The 23,103-nt window shown below is 42.6% G+C and overlaps 1 protein-coding gene across 1 annotated transcript in view; it reads left to right on the forward strand.

The window, feature by feature from the left end:
- Positions 1–579: 579 nt before the first annotated feature.
- The window catches only part of LOC139650077 (2-oxoisovalerate dehydrogenase subunit beta, mitochondrial), a gene marked incomplete at its 5' end in the record, with an annotated part of 43,541 nt that continues 21,017 nt past the window's right edge, over positions 580–23,103 (forward strand). The window contains 3 exons of the mRNA XM_071526634.1: positions 580–688; positions 3,903–4,000; positions 5,485–5,595. Coding sequence (XP_071382735.1) covers positions 580–688; positions 3,903–4,000; positions 5,485–5,595 — 318 coding nt within the window. The remainder of the gene's footprint in view (positions 689–3,902; positions 4,001–5,484; positions 5,596–23,103) is intronic.

Below are 23,103 nucleotides of genomic sequence, written 5' to 3' on the forward strand. Positions count from 1 at the left end.
TCCACCGTACGGTTTTACAGATTTGATCAAGCTTGGGCCTAGTGTTGTCATGATACCAGAATTTAGACTTCAATACCAATTCTAAGTTTGATATCTAAAAATTCAGTACAAGTATGATAACCATGACAAACAAGAAAAATCATTGAGCCATGAAGCCGCTTTTGCATAGCGGTTTTGATATGTTGGTTTTGTGTCTTTGTTGGCTCTGTAAGTGAAATAGTTCCATATTGCGTTCCTGGCACCAGTTTAATTGGGCTAGCATCCAGTTTAAGACATGGTGGCTTATTTGACGTTGCCATGTTTTCAGCTGTTTGACACTTGAATTTTTCTGCTGTCCACTCTCTGCAGCTCTGTTTATTCCAAGCCGCCTTCTTCTTTTATCTATTCAATCCATGTGCCATCTGCACATATACGCCTTGTGGAGGCAACGTTGAAAATAATTTTTTGGTGAAAATATTGAACATTTATAAAATGTAGTATTGAAATTAATATTGTGCAATGGTGTTGAAGTAGTATTGAAATTTCAGTTGTCATGACAACGCTACAAAGCCTTATTCAAGTGTGTTGTGTGTTCCTCAGGTTGTAATACCTCGAGGTCCGGTGCAGGCCAAGGGGCTGCTCCTCTCCTGCATCGCTGACCAGAACCCCTGCATATTCTTCGAGCCCAAGATCCTCTATAGAGCAGCAGGTAAGCTGGATTGTGGGTAGAAATGAATCTGGAGTTGACGTAACTGTGAGTGCTTGTTTGTTTGCTTTCTTTGTTTGTCTCCCCTCATGTTCAGCCTTCTCTAGGATCCTCCATCTCTGGCCTTTTATCCGTTTCCCTGTATCCCTTATTGAAAGCAAATGTCGTCCTTTTTAAGAGATCTGAAGCAAAACAAACAAACAGTGTGCCTGGCTGTGAGTGAGTTCAGCAGGATCACAAGTGTGAAGCAGCCGGTTCAAATGGGCTGTGAACTGTTGACAGTGCAGGGCTGAATCCTCTCTCCCCTCCCCTCCCTGGCTCGACCGCTCTGCTGCAAGGCGGCGTTGGTGTTCAGAGTAGCATGGTTAAACTTGAGGTCAGCAGCGTGGCTTTGGTCAGGCTGTCATGCCAAACGGTATCCAGTAAAGTCTTAGTCCAGTCTAAACAGTTGTTGCCATATGTTGCCAAACCAGTGCTGCAGTGGCTGGATGTTAATCCTGGGCATTAAAAAAAACAAAAAACTGTTTTATTTGTTGTGTGAAGACTCGATGCTGGCTACCGACTCTCTTCTTGCATTGCTGTGTTGTTGGAGCCCATTATAGTAACGAAAGGCAGAACCCGAATGGATTGGCACCTCCAGCCTCAAAGAGAAGCCTCTGATTTTCACAGGTTTTGTTAGTTTTCCCTCTGTGATAAGAGCCAGATGAGATTGCGAAATATTAAAATGGACTGCTGAGACTGTTTTGATTATGGCGCTAGATGAGCGATCATTGCCCAGAACATTTCTCATGTTACAGTGTAGTCTGATATTAAAACCACTCATCTGTTGAAAAGCAGTGATTCCATCCATCACATCTCCCTCACTGTTTCCTGAGATTTTTACTTGACTTTTAGTCAAGTAAAGTTTTAACTTTTAGTCCTATAGGGACTCAGTGATGATGAATGTGGTATTGTGTAGTTTTACAGCAGCACATAATGTCTCACCTGTTTCAAATGTGAGTGAAAAACAGAAAATATATGTATAGAATACATAAACAAAATATGTAGGTAGGTATTTGATACAGGCCTATTTTATTACTATTGATGTCTTTAATATCTCAAACCTGTGGCCTAATAATCTATTGAAGAACAATATGATTCAGTGGCTAAGAAAAAGCTGGGCTCAAATTCACCTGATGATTGATCTGTCTCATGATCGTATAAAGAGAGAGGTTGGATGATGTGTAGCTTTGTGTCAGAGGGAGACATTGATAATAAGATTGATAAACATAATGTCCCAGATTGATGTGGTTTTTGCACGCTAAGTAAAACAGGGCAGCCAAGAGCAGGTGTCTGGGTTCTGGGGAGTGTTTTTGTTTGCGTTGCTGCTGAATTGTTATGGCTCTTGACAGGCTTGGTATATTAGCTTCTCAGAGAGTGATGAGACAGTAAACCAGTAATCGGCTTATCTCTCTAAGAAAGGTCTTGCTCTCCATGTCACTTTTTTTTTGCTGCATTTTCAGCTGGACCAGTGCCAAATATAATACATCCACTTTTTTGAAGAGTCTGTGACAAGATATGGGTCGGTTAAAGTCAGCGTAATGTTGAGAAATGCCATATGTTTGCAAGAGGATGAATTTACTGACCAGGTGGTTTTGTCAAGCTAAAATAAAGACATTACTTTCCAGTACCACCCACATTAATGGATATTCCCCTCCTTTTTTTCAGGTTTAAAGTTTTTTTTCCCCCATTGCTAGGTATTTTCTTACTGTATTGCCAGCTGTGTGACAAATCACTCATCTATTTCACACACAGGATTCAGAACTGGTAGCGTTTAAGGAGTTATTTTGATTTCGTAAAAAGGGCAAAGAGAGCCAGCTCTCGTGCCGGGTCCACATGGCTCTGAGTGATCTCTGTTTGGATTATGAAGTCATGTTTTTAATTGCAGCGGTCTCTCTCTTCTCTTGCAGGAGTGGATAAAAACCACACATTTGCCTCATCTAGGCCATACTGTTATGTGGGGGCTGATATTCCACTTATTAAAGCATAACCATTAAAGCATAACCTAGTTTTCATAATTCAATTGTAACATTCTGCTAAATGCTATTATCCCACTGAAATGGCCCAGTTTCTGTCTGTCTGGAAGCCTAAACCAGGATCTGAGTCACATAGGACTAGCCCAAGCTCCTCAAGCTGTTTTAACATCCTGAATTGTGGAGATCGGCAGTCTCCTCCTTTACAGCTTCTACAAGGTTTGCAAGGATGGAAGTCATTCACAAAATTTCCAGAAAGGTCTCAAACCCCACGTCTCCCTTGAGTATAATTACTGTGTCTAATTGCAATTTGGAGTTCATGCGTTGCCATGCAGGAATGCTTTCAAGACCACATTTCCCCCACTCACTCAATCCACTCACACTTTCTTAAGATCCCATATACTTTGTTTTTTCTGAGTCAAAGCCATAAGGGTGAATGAGATCCAAAGATATGGTTAAAATACTACGTTTTGTTTTTATGCCTTGTGTTCATGCAGTAGAAGCGTTGCTAATAGGCTGCATGTTTGATAGTGACGGCAGTTTGAGTTTATGATAAGTTTTTGCTTTGTAATGAATTCCATGACTATGCTGGAGTGTTCCAAGATATTATTAACTATTATTCAAACCATGTACTTACATGCACTTTGTCTTGGACTTTGGTTCAAAGAGAGACTGGCGGCACGGCCCCCCTATTTGGACTAATGTCCCATTTATGTGGGCCCTTCTCTGAACCATATCCCATCCCACCAGTGTTTTCTTGTCAAGCTTGATCAGGGTTATGTGCCTGTCAGCTGGCAGCTGATATCATTACATCATACATTAGATTTTGCTGATAAAAGCACACTTGGCCTCTGGTGAGAGATGAGGTTCTGGAAAAAGCATGAACAGGCATCTGGAACGGGTCAGATAGTGTGTTCTTGACTGGGAATTGTATTTCTAACTGTGTCTGTCATTTCACCAGTTTGTCATACACTCTATCACAGAGAGGTATGGGCAGTTTGGGACCTTATTATTTTACATGGAGACCACAGGCTACATAATGAAATGATTAATGAATGTGTTCGGAATTGACCCTCAGTTATTTTGTGCATGAGCATGTGCATAATGTACTTGCATGCAAGCGAGTGACAATGCTGATGGAATATTAATCTGTTATTGTCACTGTGTGTGTTTGTGTGTGTGTGTGTGTGTGTGTGATTTCTCAGTGGAGCAGGTCCCAGTGGAGGCCTACACCATCCCACTCTCGCAGGCCGAGGTCCTACAGGAAGGAAGTGACGTCACTTTGGTTGCCTGGGGGACACAGGTAGGAGATTCAGAGCATCACTGGCAGATTCTCAATGGGTGTCCTGAGCAGTCCTAAGTTGTCGTCTATCTGTGGCACAGTGCCTGCGGCCAGAGGAAAGAGAACCTCGTCTCATCTCCGCTCAGTGACATTTAAAGCCACAGAGATGAGCAGTGGATTAACTCTAACTCCATCACAAGCCCCCTGTCTCTCAGCGGGGTTTCCCAGCCAGCGGTCTGTGACTGTATCTTCCCAGACATCTCCACAGCATCAAGGCTGTTCTTGGCTCTCCACATGTTAACAGTACATGTCTGTCGAACACTTTCCATTGTTCCCTTTCTTTTTCTTTTCGTCCTTGAGATTTTATTTTCCGCAGCTTAGTATCAAGGTGTCTATAGCTCTCCGGGAGTCATCCCTGACGTAGCTTGTGCCTAGCCACTTTAACAGGCTTATCCTGGCCCGGTAGAGGGGGCCTAATGTACCTGTAGCAGAGGGTGGTCAGAAGGCATTGGAGGAAAACGGCTCCATCAAAGCCGGTATTATCGTTGAAGGGTGAAGGGCGGAGAGAAAAGAAAGAAGATCCAGTAAAGTAGTGGAAACCATGGCTCTCCTTTTTGAAATGCCAGTCTTCTTTCCCACCCCATTACTCCCTCATCCGTCAGCTCGGCGCAGATGAGAGTAAAGAAAACAGCTTCCACAGTGGAGTGGTAGGAGCAGTGCCCAGTGCTCACAGTAAAGGTTTCTAATGAGCCAGACAGGAAGGTTTTCCCCCTAGTCTTCGCAATCTCTATCTATTATTGAGTGTTGCCTCAGAAAGATCCACTTTATCTGCTGGCAGTAATGTAACAACAGCATCATTGCATAATGAATGCTTACAATTATGAGCTTATTTGTTAGGGTTAGGCCTGTATCTTTCAAACTGGTTTGACTGCTGACAACTCCTCCAGCTGTGAGATTTCAGATTTATCACAGCCATTGTTAATCTGGGAGCAGCCAATAGGGCCTGCCAGTAAACATGGACTCAACGAACCCAAGTGCTTCATTCATTACTCAAAAGATGATTTGAAGGGACTAACTCTCACTCCATGCTTTGAGGTTGAAATTGCTGTTTTTGGAGCTGCATAAATGCCTTTTATTAATTAAATAATTCCAGTTATTTTCAACTGGGTCCTTATTTTTCTAGTTTTTGCCATTATGACGATTGATTGTGTTCAAAATTCCGTCACTTACTTCACTGTAGAGCATTATATAGCTTCAGTTTGCCAGTAGCACTGCTCTCCAATACAGTCAAGGGCCAAAGTACTCTCCAACTGTTGAACCCAAAAAGTGATTAAAACGCGTCCTTTCAACACTCATAACACTCACATTGCAGTTAAACATGTCTTTAAATAATTGTGATCAAACAATTATCACAACATTCACGCATAAAATCCCAGCCTAACAGTAAAACTGTAAAGTAACAGTAAACTGCATTATGTGTTCCTCCTTTGATGTTTTCCATTCAGATCCATGTGATGAGGGAGGTCGCCAACATGGCTCAGGAGAAACTGGGAGTGTCCTGCGAGGTCATCGATCTACAGACCATCCTGCCCTGGGACACTGAAACTGTTTGCAAGGTGACACAGAAATACACATACAAACACAAATCTACAGCACCTTTCACCCTGAGTGAAAATGAGACCAAAGTAGTTGCAAAACAGTGAACAGCACAAGTAAAATTATTCTTTGCTGAGCACATTTAGAAAATTATTTTTTTTTTATTTGGAGGCAGTTGCTTATTTTCAGTGTCTGATGACAAATATTCTGAAATTCTAAAAACAATTATTGTTTGTGTGCTTATCTATCTTTAAATCTCTCTCGATACAGATACATTGATATATATGCATAGATATATATTTTGGGTTCATTTTTGCCAAGTGTGCCAATAACTGTGAAGGGCACTGTACATCTGTCAGTGCTACGAATAGTTTTCGGGTGATACTTGCACATTAGATTGACATCTATTCATCTTTGCTCACAGACGGCAGCCATATTCTGCATTCCCAAGTGATTACATGACACTCCTGTAGAATATTTTATTTGGATCACTTACACTGATATTATCGAGAAGATTAAATCGTTGTTCAGCAATGGACTCATCCCCTTATTCACATTTTATTTAAGATTTGCTTTATTGTGGCGCAGAAACAATGTTCTTCTCGACAGAGTGGTTCCCTGTGGTGCGTGATAAACAGGATTCCTTCCACAGCTGGTAAGATTTGACTGCTAGTTTATGTTGCCTCGGCCTTACACAGGCTATGGTGCTAACCAAAAAAATGTTTTATTTGGGAGGGTTTTGAGAAAGGAGTGTGCTTTCCAGTGGGGATTCCATCGTTCTTTATTATGAGATGGGGGTGGTAGCTGAAAGCAAGACAAATTGGGGAATAATGGCACAGAAACAGACGGCAGATGCAGGATTCTTTCCTGGTCAGCAGGGGCGATCCGCACCACAAGTGCGCTGAGTGTCAGTAGACTAAACCACCAGGATACCAGGCCGGCAGACAGACGGAGAAAGTCTGATGTTTTGAAAAGCTCTGTGGAAATGAAAGTCCAGCTCTGTGTTAAGGCGAGCCTCTAGAAGCTTGACAGTGGGACATGAACCATGTATATGCATCCTCTCCACTCTCGGGATGCTGCTTTATAAATGGCCCTCTTAGAATATGTCACGCGCCGTCTTGTTGTGTCAACACCACTAGTTTTTGCAGACATCCTTCAACTGAATTGCCAGATTCATTTTTATTTTGCATATTTATTGTCCAATTTTCATGTCCCTCTGGTGGAACACATGACACAGTCAGTGAGCACTGTGCAGCTTCGGCTGCCAAGCAAATCTTATAACCAACAGTTAAGGCACAGGATGAAATTGCGGTAGGAGGGTAGTAATTTAATAGGGAGTCGATTGGAACCAATGGCATAGACTGTAGTATTCTGCTGGCGCTGAGGGACTTGCAAGTTGAAGTGAGCAATAGTCTGTTACAGATTGTTTATTCCAAGAGGCGATGTCTCAAATGTGAAGATTTTTTTTTTTTTTTTTTGAAAATGCTGCCACATTAAAACAACTGCCATGAAATTGAATAGTGTGTTTATGTGCTGCTTAGTGGGCCTATGGGCAGGCCTGCCGTCTCAGGCTTGTCAACAAAATCTCTCCTTGACATTTCCTCCACCCAAATGCCTCCTTGGATATGTGTCATCTTCACACCCATAACCTGATTCCTGCCTTTCCATCGCTGCCCTACCCCCACTCCTGCTACTAATAATGCCACAGCCTTTTATCCTCTTTTATATCTGCCAATTTAGTTACTGTCATATTATATTGGTGTCCTTAGACAAGATGTTTCACCCTTTGAGATGCTTTCTTGTGGCATGTTCTGCTGACTTAGCACAGAAAAAGCCTTTAATCAAGCTGTTGGTGAATAGCGATGAACAGAATTAACACATTTCAGACTAAATCATGATTATTAGCACCAGGGCTAATGCATATGAATACACATTACGATCTTTTATTTTATCTTTTAATCAATCTGCAGCGCAGTGCCAAATTTTCCGTCCAGATGTGCATTAGTCAGAACAAAAACAAGCGTGAGTCTCTGGTTCTGTTAAGCTTATGTAAGACTTCCAGTTACTTTGTAAAGAAAAAGCAGAGGAGCTCTGTGTTTTCGTGTTTTGAAATGGCGAGAAACTAGGGAATGGGAACAGCACTGACTTGATGAACAAAGGACAGCGGGATCAAATATCTTGGCCTGTTTCTTTTATGCATAAAAGGTGCTATAGACGTTATGATGAGATAGTGTTTGGTTGTCAAAAAATAGAAACAGACATGTGTTTTTATAATGGTAGATATGATCTTTGCTAATTATGAAGCGAACACATTGCAGAAGATCAAAATGAATCTAAATGTACCACTGATGCCTTTTTTTTTGTTAACTTGAGTAAGTATGTGTTATTGATGTGTTATGTGTGTGTTGACATGTAGGCCGTTCACTGTATGATGGAATAATTAAATCAACATACTTGATAGGATACCTTGACATCTTGAATTGTAATCTGTTGCTTTTTATCAACGAGGCATTTGTCACATTATAGGAACAAGTTTCTAAAGCGCTTGCCATTGGTTTTATTGATAAACGCTAACAACGTTAAGGGGCTGTCGTCCGGGTAACTGCAGCGCCATTTGAAAAACCTTTTCACCACATTATGACTGGTGAAGACTTCCTGGCGAAGAATAAAAAATAACTGTCTAAAATTCAAACTATCAAGGTTTAATTTTTATAGCTGCCATAGACACACAGACTGCTTTCTATTATTTATGAGTCAGTGGCATAGTCAGATGGAGAATTATTCTCTCAGTGAACTCATTACTGGCTGATGTGAATACCTCTCTAACATATTGCCACCAGTGGAGGTCCTCTTTTGAGCTATGTACTTTTCATTTGTGCCGTTAAGGCTTTCAGTCTTAAACCTCTACATATCTCATTGAAAAATATTACACACATTCAGAGCTCTGCACACAATTACATTGTCTTGATTTCCCAAAAAATAAAATTTATTCTCAAAAACCTCAGAAGAAAAACATACGCCTACTAACTATAGTATAGCAATGACTTTTCTGCAACAATGGAGAGCATTTAGACAAATGAATGAAATGATGAAAAGGCCCTGCGTGCCCTCAGTCACCCCAAACAGTGGTGCCCTAACTACTGGGTGCTCCCCGACTGCTCCCGGCCCCTGGGCAGGCCTGGCATCTGGATGCTTCTGTGGCTGCAACTCTGCTGATGCTGAGACTATTTCTTCACACAAGAAAGCATCCATGCAGAACTGCTATGAGTGGAATGTCTATATACAATGCTATTTACATTTTATGGAAAGCCGTCAGTTGTTTCTGTGTATTGTGTTAAGGTCAGTGTGTATGAATTTTATTGTTATTTTTCCCAGGCCATGCGGTTCTTCAACATGGCCTCGACCTTTTCTCAAAACAGTTGCCCAAGGAAATAACCAGGCTATGATCAATAAGTATTGGCAGGAACCTAGCCTGTATTTTCATCACTGCAAATCAAATCATCGCATAGTGTGCCTTATTCCCGAGGCATGGCGTGCTGTAAAACATATTTTGACCACAAAATGAAGTTGAGTTCTTATTTTGGCTTATTAAATACATAGTTAAAGGTGTAGGAAACTGGATTTGAATACATTTTGCTTTTGTAAAAGCTGTTCTCTGATAAATAGATTCTTGGAGCGAATGCTATTCTTGACTTTAGAGAGATAGTAGGCAAGTAATCGCATCGGCTTCTTAATTCAAAAGATTGCACACCTGGTGTCCAGCTTTTCCGACATGCTTACATCTCTTTAAAGCTGGCCTTTTGAACCGTTGATTAACTCATGGGCTGATGCGGTGAGTGTACAGACAGCGAGATAGGCCGCAGACGCACATCCGGCTGCTGGCAGCCAATTAAAATCTTTCATGTGCTATGAGTCACATTTACCTTTTGCGTCTTTCAGTTGAAAAAGCGTGTGCATATGTGTGTGTTGTGCAGTTGATTTATATGTAGCCTGCTTGTTGTTTTTGAGCATGGTGAGTAAAATAAATGAAGAATGATGTGTCTTTCAGCATGAGAGATCATTAAAGCAGCGCTTTAGAGGAACATGCCATCTTTCCGTTTCCTGAGGGATCCATTCTGGCAGCAACTAGCTGTACTTGGATCTAAATATATTCAACCCTCTTGTTGACAAAGGGAATCATGGGCAGAAATTGCTGTAAAAGTAGAGAAAAAGTGAGTGTATTTTATTTTGTCCCACTGTCTGGAGCGGTCCAGTAAATGTAATAGTCGTTCATTTAAGGGATAAACAAAATGGCTGGTTTGCCCCTGCCAGACCCACGGCTCAGATGATATACTGTGGAAAGTCTCCCTGTCTTACTTGGTCAAAGTATGTGTGGAGTTTTAGTCCTATAAAGATGCCCATGTTATCAAGAGCACACACTGCAGGAGAGCTTTTTGATTCTTCTCTGAGTGGGGTGCTTCATTCCCTATTGTTTTACTACATTTTAATGTTTTTCAGATGGCCTTTCAGCCCAAATTTCTGCCCATCCTTCCATGGCTCCACATTTGTATGACTTGGCTCTGAGTGGGCCAGTCAGCAGTATAAAACATCTCTGCTCCCGTTATTGTATTAGTGCATCGTTAGTGATTCAGCTTCGTTCTCAGGTTTTCCAGACTCCAGATCTAGCCAGTGTGGAAACGGGGAGAGCGGGCCGCAAGGCCGGTCTGTAATAGAGTTGTTGGCTCTTAAGCCATGATTGGAGATGGCACTTCCCATAATGCCTCACATAGAGTCTGTCGGGCAGCAGCTCTGGGACCTGGAGTGCCTTATGTCCCTCCACAATGGGCCTCTTATATTCTCCCATGGCCCTCCACTCAGCTCCCCAGTTATTTGACTGCTCTATCCACCATGAGGCACAACTGCCCTTCCAGACACGCCTGTCCAAGACAAACCTGCTGGCCTCAACCGGCTGATGTGATCAAGATGTGGCTGCTAGTTTCAGGGAAGCCCCGCAGATGGCCTCCAAGCTCCTTGCGCGCATGTCACCAATAAAATGCTTTCCAGAAAAATGAATGTCAAATTTTTTTTGTTTTCCAGGAAGCTTGTGGATGGATTGGCTCACTTGCCCCCTTTACCTCACCTAATCAATTTGTTGGAGCGCTGGAAGTGAGCGTATAAGCCTAGCAGTCATACATTGTTCTCCACTAACCTTACAGTAGAGTTCATGTATACTTTTCTTCGCCGCTGTCCTGATGGATGGGTTCAAAAAGTCAACTTTTCATCACCAGAACATGCTTGTACTACGGGATATGCGCACTAGATGGAGGGGGCCAAGAAGCTGTCACTATAAAAAGTGGTAATATCTGCTGGGGGAAGGCTATTTCCAAAGTTTGGTTGGTATCTCTTAGTCTCTCGCCAAGCACAAAGCTTGGTCTGACATATTTCTGCCTCTCTCCCTTTATCTCCTCTCTCACTCTCTCAGTATTACAGCAGTCATCCCACCCAGTGTTTTTTTTGTCTTTTCACCCAGAAAGACAGAAAGACTGAATAAGTGTGTTAGGGTTTGTCTTCTTAGCAAGTCTATGCTGGTCTATGAGTTTGCAAGTCTAATCTGCTCCTATAAAAGATACACTGTTCCCACTTTCAGTCCAGGTACCGCACATTCCACTCATCGTATGGTGTCCCTGAATGAACCCCAGAACGCATGTGTACATGAGGCCGACGGTGCTAGCTTGAATTCATGTAATCTTATGTTACTCATTGTGTTTTATTTGTTGTATATAATTTATACAAATTGCACTACTACTATTAGCCTTGTCATTAGGGTTAGACTGATATCAGTTTGTATATCAGTTTGCTGGGATAAGTTGAGCCAATATTTGTGTTCTGTTAAAACCGGATATTGGCCAGGCAGTGTCATCCAGCTCTGATATGATATGGTTTATTTGATTACATATTTATTGTATAATTAATCAGTATGACACTGGTTGTCTATGGGAAGCCCTTAACCTGAACTGATTCTAATCTGACCTTTTGACCGGATTCCACAAGTATGTGTGATGTGTTATTCATTTATTGCCTGAAAATGGTCAAATATAAATATATTGAATATCGGCACAATATATCCGATACCAGTAGCTTCAAGTCCAAAAGTATTGGAATCAATATTGGCTATCAAAAACTCATATTGGTCGAACCCTACTTGTCTCTGAAGTTCACTGTGATAGGCTGAAGTGTCTTGCTGTCCTGTCTTACCCTTGTTAGAGTATCAACTCTGGCTGTGCTCAGCTACCTGAGGTTGCTGGAGACAGTAGATGCTGCTACCGCCGCCATTTGCTTTGGTAACAGGCGTGTGTTGGCAGATGCTCGCGGTGCCCCTGGTAACTCTGTTTAGACTAGTTCACTGCCAGAGTGGAAGCTATTTACGTCTGTCTGTAGTAGATTAATGAAGATGAATCTACATCTAGCCTAGCTGTCATTCATGCTGCCCAGTATTGGCCTATTAATAAACAATTACAGGAACATCAGCAACAAGTGCATCAGTTGCGTTCATTTATTTGCTGAAATTATGCACCGACCATTGTATATCAATCCTCGGTAAAAAAAAAAAAAAAAAAAAGGACAAATGAAATAATAAAATAGCAAATATGCTACAAAATATATAGCTTCTCAATTCCGTATTTTTTTTTTTTTTTTTTTTTACATTTGTCAAACAAGGCTTATTGACAGACTCAAAAACGGCTTGTCCAGCTAAACAACAGCTAAACAACAGTGCGGTAGGTAGAGTCCCAATAAAACAGAATGGCATTTAGCCTGCGCCAGCCAAGCCTTTAAACAGTAGCTGCTATGCCTATGAACTTAACCAATAGTAGCATTTCAGGATTTTGACATGTCCATGTTCCTCCCCTCAGAAAAGTTTTATATTCCGCCAAAGCGCTTGTCACTCAAGTATCAATATCGGGACATCTTCATTTGCTGATCCAAATACGAATACTTAGCTGGATTGGTCCTGATTCCGATACTACCAGTAACTCTCTCTTCTCCAGCTCATTGTCTTGTCTTAAATGAGTGTAAACGTAAAGTTCAAGTTTGTTTATCACAAGCATGTCTGAGAGGACTTTACAAAGAATGTTTCTAGCTAGATCTAACTAAACACAATCAATGGTGAACAAAATTATATAGGACAAGCATAGCGAAAAACACAAGGTAGGCAAGAGCAGATTTTAGCAAGACAAACAATCTACCTATTCTACATAGCCTAACCTACCCGGCACCCCCAGCCTTAGACCCTAATGCACACAAGGAAAAACTCCCAAGAGAAACCTTAGTAGGAAAACTTGGAAGAAACCTTGGGCGGGCTGAGGCAAGGACAGGAGAAAACTGAGAGAGACAAAAAGAAGGAGAGGCGGCATGTAGCGATGAGAAGGGGCTGAGATCAGCGCTAAAAATTCAGTGAAATGAGGGCAGCAGCAGGGAAGAGCAAGGCCAGCACTGACGACGAAGAGCCAGGGCAGCACCCGTCACTGCCAGGTAGAACACTGCACTGGTCAGAGAAGAGGAGAGAGGGGAAGCCGCGTACACACACACAACACAACCAGACACACACACACGTACAGAGGAAGGGTAGAAAACAGCTGCACACAGAACACACATGGTCAGAGACACAATAGGTGGGAGCAGCATCAGGGATGGCACCAAGGCCGGCACCGACGACCACTGCACTGCACCGGAAACTGTCTCTCTGTCTTGACAGATGTGTCTCTTGGCCTGCGCTCCCTCTGGAGTCTTAGTGACTCCAGTGCTTCCAGGGACTCAGCCCTCCTGGTGATGCAACCAGTTTGGCTGAACCTATTCAACTCCGCAACACATGCAGGAGGAGTCATCTAAGGACTGTGCGCAAGTGCACCAATATCTCAAGTCTTGCAGCATATGAATTCATTTGTCAGTGCCAGTAACGAAGGAAGAGATGGGTGTATGCATGACGGGAGAAGAGGAGATGAGGTGGGGAGGTAGGCAGGGGTTTAAGGAGGAAAGTAAGGCACAGGTGCAGCAGCGTCTGTTCTGCAGCGCTGTGATTCTTGGAAGTGATGCAGGTTGCAGTGTGCGAGTGTACCAAGAGCTCGGGGGTCTGTTGACTTGCTGCACAGATAAGACCCTCTTATCAAGGCTCTGCTTACCTCTCAGTCTCACTAAGTGGCTCCAAGCCATAATGTGTGTCCTAGTCAAAGACAGCAAGTAAATACAGTATGTGGAAGCAGCCAGGAGTCAGGTAGGACACAGTATGCTCAGACATGTTTGTTTGTCATGCACTGATGTGGAAAAGGACATGAAAGGCAAATGGATTCAGGGAGCACCAGTGTTTTCCTGCTCAGTGTCAAGTTTAACGTACTGTTCTTGTTTCGACGGCTGTGGTTGTTATTGTTTTCAATACTACCTACCATAATTATATGGAGTGAATAATATGTCATTTGGGAATGATGAATAAGTTTCAGTTGTTTTGAAGTAGCCTATAAAGAGAAACTGAAGTTGGGCAAAGACTTTAGAAGAGCTGTGCAGGATGGATAGATGGATGAATGGAAAATATCCCAGAATCGCTACCACACTCTAATATGGAACATGATCATTAAAAAGATGATTTTGCAAAAAAAATATTTATTCGATTTTTAATGTTTAGGCAATGCTAATCCTGGCGCCCCCAAATGGAAACCATCTTTTGATAGCGATTGCAAAAAAGAAGCCGCAAAATTTGTTTTGCTTCACTTCAAACATTTAAACCATAACCTCAATATTTATGATTAATAAATGAGTCTGGCTGTTGCTTTCAGGAGGACAGACAGTGAAACCAAACGAGTGGAACATGCATGCACTGATTTTACCCCCTGCCCCCCTCCACCTTTCCCAAGGTTTTTATTGTTGTCATTTTGGAAAATTTGATCTAATATCAATATGTTCTGGTTCTGTTAGGATGCTGTGGTTCAGTCGGCTTTCTGTTTGCCTTATGGCAACACCAGGGACTGTTAGACACTAATCCTGATCCTTTTTTCCATTTCCCTAGGTTGCCAGATGCAGCAGAACAGGACTGTTCTGCTGCATCTGGCAGGGGCATTTTTGATAATGAAACTTTATAATAAACAGAGTTTTACTCGGCTCCCTTGAGCTAACTTGCAGAAAAAAGGTGATGATGTCAGCTTATTAACCATCTCACAACTTGAGACATGTTGAGTGCCGTATGAGTCGGTCAGTGGAAAAAATAAACTGATTCAATTTTGGATTTTGATTGTTTAGAAGCCGAGAAAAATGAGACATTTATATTTTTACAAGGATTGGACAAGATCCCGTCACTTAAGCAGGCTACTTTGACATCAACCACTCACTCATAGTAGCCTCATTCTCCCAGTGGGGCCTGAAGGAGCAGGCCAGTGTTTCAGCTACGATCATGTTGAGTTATGAAAATGTGTGGAACCCATCCAACCAAGTCAGGTCTCTGAACGGCCATATGGAAATGTGTTGAAGCAAGTCTGCTGGCAAACACCCACTGAGCACGCTTACTTGATCCTGATTGCCTGTTGCATGTGAACATGCTTGCAGGAGACTTGAGGCCCAGCGTGGCACAGCAGGTTTTAGTTAAGTTGTTGCAAAGGCAAACAAACACATAATCTGGAGCCTGCATTATGTCAGCAACATCACTTTTAAATTAAATTAATTTATTAGGTGCTTGCTCCAGCAGCATCCTGCACCTTCCAATGAACTATGTAATTCCATGAAGGCCAACTGTAGAATATAGAAATGCTGGCCCAATCTTTTTGCTCCATTTCCCAATTTGAAAGATAAGCCTTGAGCTTGTCACCATGATAATGATGTAGAGCAATGAATCATGGCTAAGGTTATAGGATAAAGTAGTGTCCAAAAAATACCTGGACAGTGCTGTAACAACACATAAATACACCCAACCAGCTAAAGTGGCATTGGCACCCATCATTTGTGAAATTTCACTTGTAGCCACAGGTGTGTAGCATAACTTGCTTATAATATTAGGTAGTCTGTAGCTAGCGTTTTTTTTTTTTTTTGTTTTGTTTTTAAGTAGATGATGAGGATAATGATGAGAATAATAATATAATTATTATTAGTTGTAGTAGTATAGCTGACTTTTTTTTTTTTTAACTGTTTACAAAGGGCCTTAACAATCATAAATCAACCACCATCAAGTGAAAAAAAAATAAGGCACCACAAGATGGAAAATAAGTCAAACAATAAAATGCCAAAAAATAATGGGATAGAAGTCATCAATTAAAAGCAAGACTATAAAAATAAGTTGAAGTAATGGCTGTTCCAAAGCCTAGGAGCCCAGTTGGCAAGAGCCCCATCTTTTGTCGTAGAGTGGCAATCCTCAAGTTTCTTGTTAAGTTTTTTTTTGTTGTTTATTGTTTTTTTGGCCACATCTTTGCTGCTAAACGGTCATTGCTAAACTCTCATGAACTGGCTATAGTTTCAGTTGTCGTTGACAGGTGTTATATCTATCAGTGATAGTTTACAAAATAGACATTTATTTATATGATAATGATGCAGATTATTACCTTAAGTGTAGATATTATTGGGATTCATATGGGGCCATTACAGTGCAGTGCCTTTGCCTTGGCGATACCTGGCCAGATTTTACACCCAGTCCAGTGGCGAGCTGACTCTGCCTTTATCTGTATCTGTGGTCTGGAGCGGGGCCAGGGATGGGGCAGGCCTCCTGCTAGTGATTAGCACACAGACAGACTGGGACTGTGCCTGTGTTTCCCTTGCAGTCCAGAGGTCTCAGCCTGTATCTGCTTACTGGCCCACCACAACACTCCTAATATCTTTGGCCCACTGTCACCAGGCACTGGAAACAATCAAAGTAGAAGAAAATGGCACAGGAAGAAAGTGGCCAGAGGTTTGGGCCCCACTCCCTGCATTCTTATTATTGTAGCCCACGTCTGTAATTACAATGTTAACACTGGGCGCTGTGGACTGAACCAGCAGGACTTTGTGGAGAGAGGGAAAGCAAGGGGGGAGAGAGGGAGTTGGATAAAGACTGGAGAAGGGGAGGGGGGGGGGGGGTCATGCATGCCTTTTGGCCAATGTGCATGTCATAACTCTGTCATGTGTCGTACAGCGGCAGTGTTTCGGCGGTTATATCAGTGGAAAATTACTCATGGTTGTTTTCGGTGGTGGATCCAGCTCCCCTCTCCCTCTCTTCTGGTGTTGCTGATGAAAAGTATGGCGTAATGCGACACTGCAGAAGCAATATGCTGTTCTCTAGCTTTTCAACCCATGGCATTTAGGTGATTTATTTGGTTAGGAGGGTATATTCACAGTTTGAGGTTGAGCAATCCTATGTTTTTCTTTCCTGAAATCTTAAAGGTGTAATAACGTCTATCTCTGTCGTCTAACTTCCCCCACCACTTTGTCTCTGTCTCTCTCTGACTTCTTTTCCATTCATCCTCCAGGCATCAGCCAGTGCTCACATTCCTCAGTTAGGCACTGGAGATTTCTCAAATTCCTCCATGTGTCACTCGCTGGAGAAGTATAGCCTTAAATTTTCTAGATCCACACAGAGAGACACGGTGAAAAAGCGTATAGGCTTATGCTAGTTCTGATAGACGCTCAATAGAGATTAAGAGAAGAGAGACAGACGCACAGTGAGTATCGAATAGGGTTGCTCTGTTGATGAAAGAGACAGATTAGCCTTCGGTTTGCTAGATCCACGAGAGACCAAAAAAAATCCTTATCCTTTTCTGTCAGGGGTTTTTCTTGGAGGATATTTGTGTTTGTTTGTTTGTGAGTGGATGCCCACTCTGTACCAGCAACACACATCTGCACACACTAGAAAAACCTTGCAGCCTTGCCAAAACATCATATACGGCACCGACACTAAAACCTTTGCACACAACATAACATCACTACAATCATTACCATAGATCAACATACTGTGTCACTCACTGCAGCCTGTCTCCCATAGAGATTAAACAGATGTGATTAATATATTACCACAGAGTGCTGAGATGATGGCGAATAAACTAAATGATGCAAGGAAGCCCCGCTTTTACTCTTAAGTATTGTTTTTTTTTTTTTTTTTTTCATACTGCGTTTGCTGGCTAAACTCTACACTCGCAGCAGGGGGATGACGATGACGATGTTGTCATGAGAATGAACCCTCTAAAGCAAAAGGCACTTTAGATCTGATGGGCTGCTGCTGTGCTGGGCCGGGTCGTCGGTTTTCCACTGAGGAGAAGAAGGGTTTAGTTAAGGAGCCTTGGCCACAGGTCTGGGCAGATTGAGATCATCGAGGTCAGCCTGGAGGCCGATAGCAGGCCTGAGTGGAAAAGGCAAAGAGTCACGAGGATGCTACAGACATCCAAGAGCTTCACAGACACTAACAGTGATTTTCTGTTGCCCCGGGGAATCTACGGGTCCTTAAATAGTCATAAAGTTGTAAAATAAATTATCTGAATTTAAGGGCTTAAAAAGTAATAAAATGTCTTAAATACAGCCTTTTAGAGGTCTTATTTTTTTCAACATGCAATGATCTTTGCGCTGCATGCCCAAGCTTAGATTAATCCAGAACAGGGTTAGTAAAGCAGTATGAATGGTTTTTTTGGTTTTTTTTTTTTTAGCTTTTTTCATTGTGTCTACTGTATGAAACACAATTGGATGTCCCTTAACATGTCCCTTTTATGTTTTGGCCCTTTTCTTAGACTTTCCATTTGTAGTTCCTGAACTTTCATTAGCTGTGTTCAATTGGAGATGGGCTGGTTTTGTGAACTTTGTTAAAAATGGTCTTAAATCCATTTCCAGGTACCATCACGACGGTCTTAAAGTGGTAATTTGCAAGATCCTTGTTTTTTCATTCCCTGTTTTGGCGACAGTTGTGGTGCTAAATGGTCATTGCTGTGTTTTTACACTGCACTTTCCAGAGATCACCTGTCAATCAAATAGTGTGTCCAGTACTGTGACGTGAAGTCTGAGTTTCTGTAGGCGACGCTCTTTTCTTTGTTCAGCCATGGTGGCTATCGCTGCTCATGCTAACTACCCAGTTCTTCTTCTATTTATTCCAAACAAACTGCTGTTGCTGCTGCTGAAAATGTAAAAGCGATAGAGAGTAGCAAAACTGACATTTATTTATATATACAGTATATATTTAAAAAATAAAAATGGTCTTAAATTTGGCTTTCTGAAACCTGCAGATATCCTGTACTCTGAAGCCTCCTTTGGGACCTGCTGGCTTTGGCCAGGAGCTGTCCTCTGACAGGTGGTGAGCTCCTCTGTGTCTACAGTGTGATGGTTATTTGGCTTTACAAAGTCACACTCAGGAATTATAGTGCCATTGGTAATCATAATGACAGACATGTTGCTTGGCCTGAGAAGGGAGAGGGCAGTGAGCTATTGAGCAGACTAGGACACACCAAGATTGTACAGACATTGGGTGTTTGCTAGGCGATTTCTATTCATGTCTTCATACATGGTGTAGGATATGGTGCACTGAAAGATCCACTAGAAAACTTGACAATAAAATTTGATTCAGCTCCTGTCCAATGTGATTTGAAACTACATGATAGGATAAAGAATTGTTCAGTTAAATTTTACATTTGTCTGAGTTTTGAGAGATGGGGGAAACCAGAGATGCTGTGGGAGATGTGTGTTTGTATGCAAGGGTAGGTTTGTGTGTTTCCATATGAGCCAGCCAAATAACCAGAACAACAAAACAAACAGACAGCAAAAGGAGAGAGAGAGAGAGAATTGCAACTTCAGCAAGTGCACAGTAGTGTGATTCCCCCATCACACATCATCACAGTTTGTACTCTTGGAGAGCGCAGACTCTCTGATTCTCCAGACATCATTCCTATCCCTAATTTCTCTAAAAGTCTCTATCTCTATTAGTTTCATAGTTATGGCTAAAAATGATGATCGTACAATGACAAATCCTAGATCCGGATCACCATCAAAATCAAATCAGTTGTTCCTCGGCCCAATGCCTAACTGTCCACAAAATTTCATGGATATCCATTCATACGTTTTTGAGGAATCCTGGTGACAGACAGACAAACTAACAGGGGTGAAAACAAAACCTCCTTGGCAGAGGTAATAATTACTGAATTTCGAGGCGGGTATGTTTGTTTGTGAGTTATCCTTCCCTCCCTTCACTGCAGCTGTAGTGTCGACATTTAGCTGAATCCCTGATTTATTTTATTTTATTTTTTTAACACAGTGAACTCAAATTTTCCATTCCATTTACTTCGAATACTATATACTTTACTTCATCTTATACAGGTTATCCTGTTGTAAATAGAAATCCTCCTTACAAGAAAGTCCTAATATTCATTTTATATTATTATTACTAAGTTATCCCCATTACAGCCTCCATTTGCGCTCTTATAGACATAGCTGGGATGTTAGACGCACAGAATCCACCACTCGGTTATGTTATTCTCCGTTTTATTGGGCCTTAAAAGAAAAGTTGATTGTTTTTACTGCCTTTCTGTCTGTGCTCATACATGTGGTGGCTGTGAGATGCTCACACTAAGCTGTCATCACGTGTGTGTATCTTAGTAGTCGTGTGTGTACATACTGGTGCACAGTTGGTGGTACAATATGGTTGCAGGGCAGAAAGGTAGAGTGTGTGTCTGTGTATATGTGTGTGTCAGGGTGTAATTGAGTTGAATTGGTTTTAATGGGTCTTTATGGGATGTTTGGAGTTATTTCTGTCTGAGGTCTCCCCTGGCGTCCTGGCTCCTCTGGAGGATGGCTTGGCCACAGTCCCAGCGCTGAGGCTGTTCTCTCTCTCTCTCCCCCTCTCTCTCTTTTGCTCTCTCACTCTTGTGCTCTCTCGTCCTCTCTCTCTCTCTGGCTTTCTCACTCTCACTCTTTCTCTCTCCCTTCCTCTGTCGTGAGAGAGTAAGTGATTGTATGGCACTGAAAGAGCGAGTGAGTGTTTGCGTTTCCTCCTCCCTCTCCCTCTCTCTCTTTCTCTCTCAGCGCTGTGATTTAACGGGGCCTCCGGTTCGCCGAGCACTCACCCCTCTCGCTAATCGCAGAGCGCCACTTTAAAGGCCCCAGCAAGAAGTCAAGCTGCGTCTCGACTCTCATTTGTCACGGAGATCACATGATGGCGCATGAGTTAGGACCCTGCGGTGGCAGCGCAATTACAGGGTCGGCGGAAGGGAGCAAAGCCAGCGGGCCCGGCGGCGAGGACGACTCCTCGCTGGCGGCACAGAACTAAACTTTCTCTTCCTGTCGCATTTTGATGGACGGCCTGAGAGAAGAAGAGGCGTACTGAATGGGAAGGCTGGGAGCCACTTGCTCCCGCGGCTATGGCAGTCCACTGTGTGTGTGTGTGCGTACACAGTAAAAGCACGCCAGATTTTGTTTTTGTCATCACTGCTATTTTTACATTATTCTTGAAAGGTTGAACCAATTTAGCGGCATAAAAATACAGATCCAACAAATATATGAACCCTTTGGCAGCTTCTTCTGTTTTTTGAGTACTTGGGTCATTCAAAAGCACATGATGTGTTTCTGCACCAGTCAAACCACAGCCTTGTTTAGCTGCAAGTATGAACTGTTTTTATTCACTCCTCATCCCCATAGTCTGTACACTGTCCTTTTAGAATGAGTTAGTGCCCTATGATAACTGTCTACTGTATAAATATGGCTCTGTCTGTCTAGATCTTTCCTGTCTGTCTGCGTTTGTGTCTCTGGCTTCCCTCTGGCTCAAGCAACAACACTTTAATGTCAAAGCATCGTGACAGCATCGGCAGCAGGAGGTAACTACCTGTGAAACTAGCTCCCTATGGCTGTCATAAAACCTAAATCAATCAGTTCTGAATAAGCAGCTTATGAAAAGCTCTGCGTGTGTTTGTGCACAGCATGTGTGTGCGTTTGAGTGAGTATATGTGTGTATGCTGAGTGTGTGTACACGTGCTTTTGTGCCCCCCCCCTGTGTGTTTTTGTGTGAGTGTGTGTATGCCATGGGAGAGTGACCGCTGTGACCTTAGCCTCTGAGGCCATGCCAGGTTGTTGGCGGCCAGTCTCTCAGCGGTCAGGCCCTTTAGTGGGGAGCGCTGTGATTGAGAGCGTAGGCTTGATGAAAGGAGAGTGGGATAGATGGATGGTTTGATGGATGGAGGGAGGAGGATAACGGTTGAGAGGGCTGAGATAGATAGAGAGGATGGGATGCGTGGAGGAACGACAGAGTTGGGGAGGGTAGGAGGGAGAGGGAGCTGGAGGGAGAAAGGGATGGTTCGAAGGGGGAAGGATGGAGTGCAGGCGGGAGGACGAGCTCCATGCCGCTCATTACGTTTGGGTGTGTATGGGAATGGCAGTAAACATGACATTTCCCCTGTAGCCAGCGGAACGACTCTGCCGTCTAATGACAGCCCTGCAGCACAATGAGTAGTAAAGCTGCAGCCACCAGCGCTGTCGCCCAGCCCAGCCCAGCCACCACCAGCCACCACCAACCAGGAGCCCTCCTCCTCCTCCTCCACCTCCTCCACCTCCTCTCTCAGAGCCAGGGCAGAGAGGCAGGAAGCAGGATTCATCAAGCCAGCGTCTCCCAGAAAGTAGGAATGCTGATCAAAGGGTGTTCACACTATTCCACTTATTTTTTTTTGTAGAAAAAGCATTGCCTCAACCACACTTTGTACTGATAATAAAGCTGCTCTCCAATACACACTCAGACGGCCAAAGTAATGTCCAACAGTTGAGCCCAAAAAGCAATTAACACACTCTTTCTACATAGTAACACTCACACTGCAGTTACACATGTTTTTAAATAGCTGTCATCGAACAATTATCACAATATTTCAGCTATAATAGTCCCTTTGATACTTATTTTTTAGTGTTGTCACACACATCCTTGTTTACTTTGCCGGCTGCCGGTCTTCTGCCACGTTCACGTCATATCGGTAGATAATGAAATTTTCGAAAGCGTTCTTTGTGTTTTACTTGTTGGAACGCCCACATCCAAAATCATTTGTATTTATGAATTTAAAATCAACCATAAACAAACTACAGCAGATATTTCTTGCTATTCCTGTATGAGTGTGGTTGATTGTATTAGTGTATTAGTGTGAAACTGATCATTTTGATTTTGGACTACCGACATCAGTGGATTGCCTGCTATGTTTACAGCTTGTGTTGACACTTATGCAATACGTGATGCCAGGTGAGAGATATCGGAGCCTGTGAAAATTTCCCACATATCCTACTTATAATTACTTCTAAGGTTGACGTGAAAGTTTTTTCCCAGTTGGCAGTTTGTATTTGCATATTTACAAAATGCAGTACTTGAATTGCCCACTTGCCAACTAGCTAACGCTAATTAAAATAACATCTCTTGTAACGCAATATGTGCAAGTTCCAGGCAATGGATAATCGGAAAATCAGATGTCAGCAGGTCCCATTACAGTGTAAGTGGTATTGTGTTGAAAGGATATAGTTAAATCGCATTTTGGGTTCGCCTATTGGAGAGCAGCGCATCCTGCAATTGGGGTACATGAGGCTCTACAGTGAAGTAAGTGACGAAA

This window comes from Centroberyx affinis, unplaced genomic scaffold (genome assembly GCF_046629955.1).
Source record: "Centroberyx affinis isolate AG114_WGS23_722 - 3 ecotype Tasmania unplaced genomic scaffold, CSIRO-AGI_Caff_v1 ptg001435l_1, whole genome shotgun sequence".
NCBI classification, from domain to species: Eukaryota; Metazoa; Chordata; class Actinopteri; order Beryciformes; family Berycidae; genus Centroberyx; species Centroberyx affinis.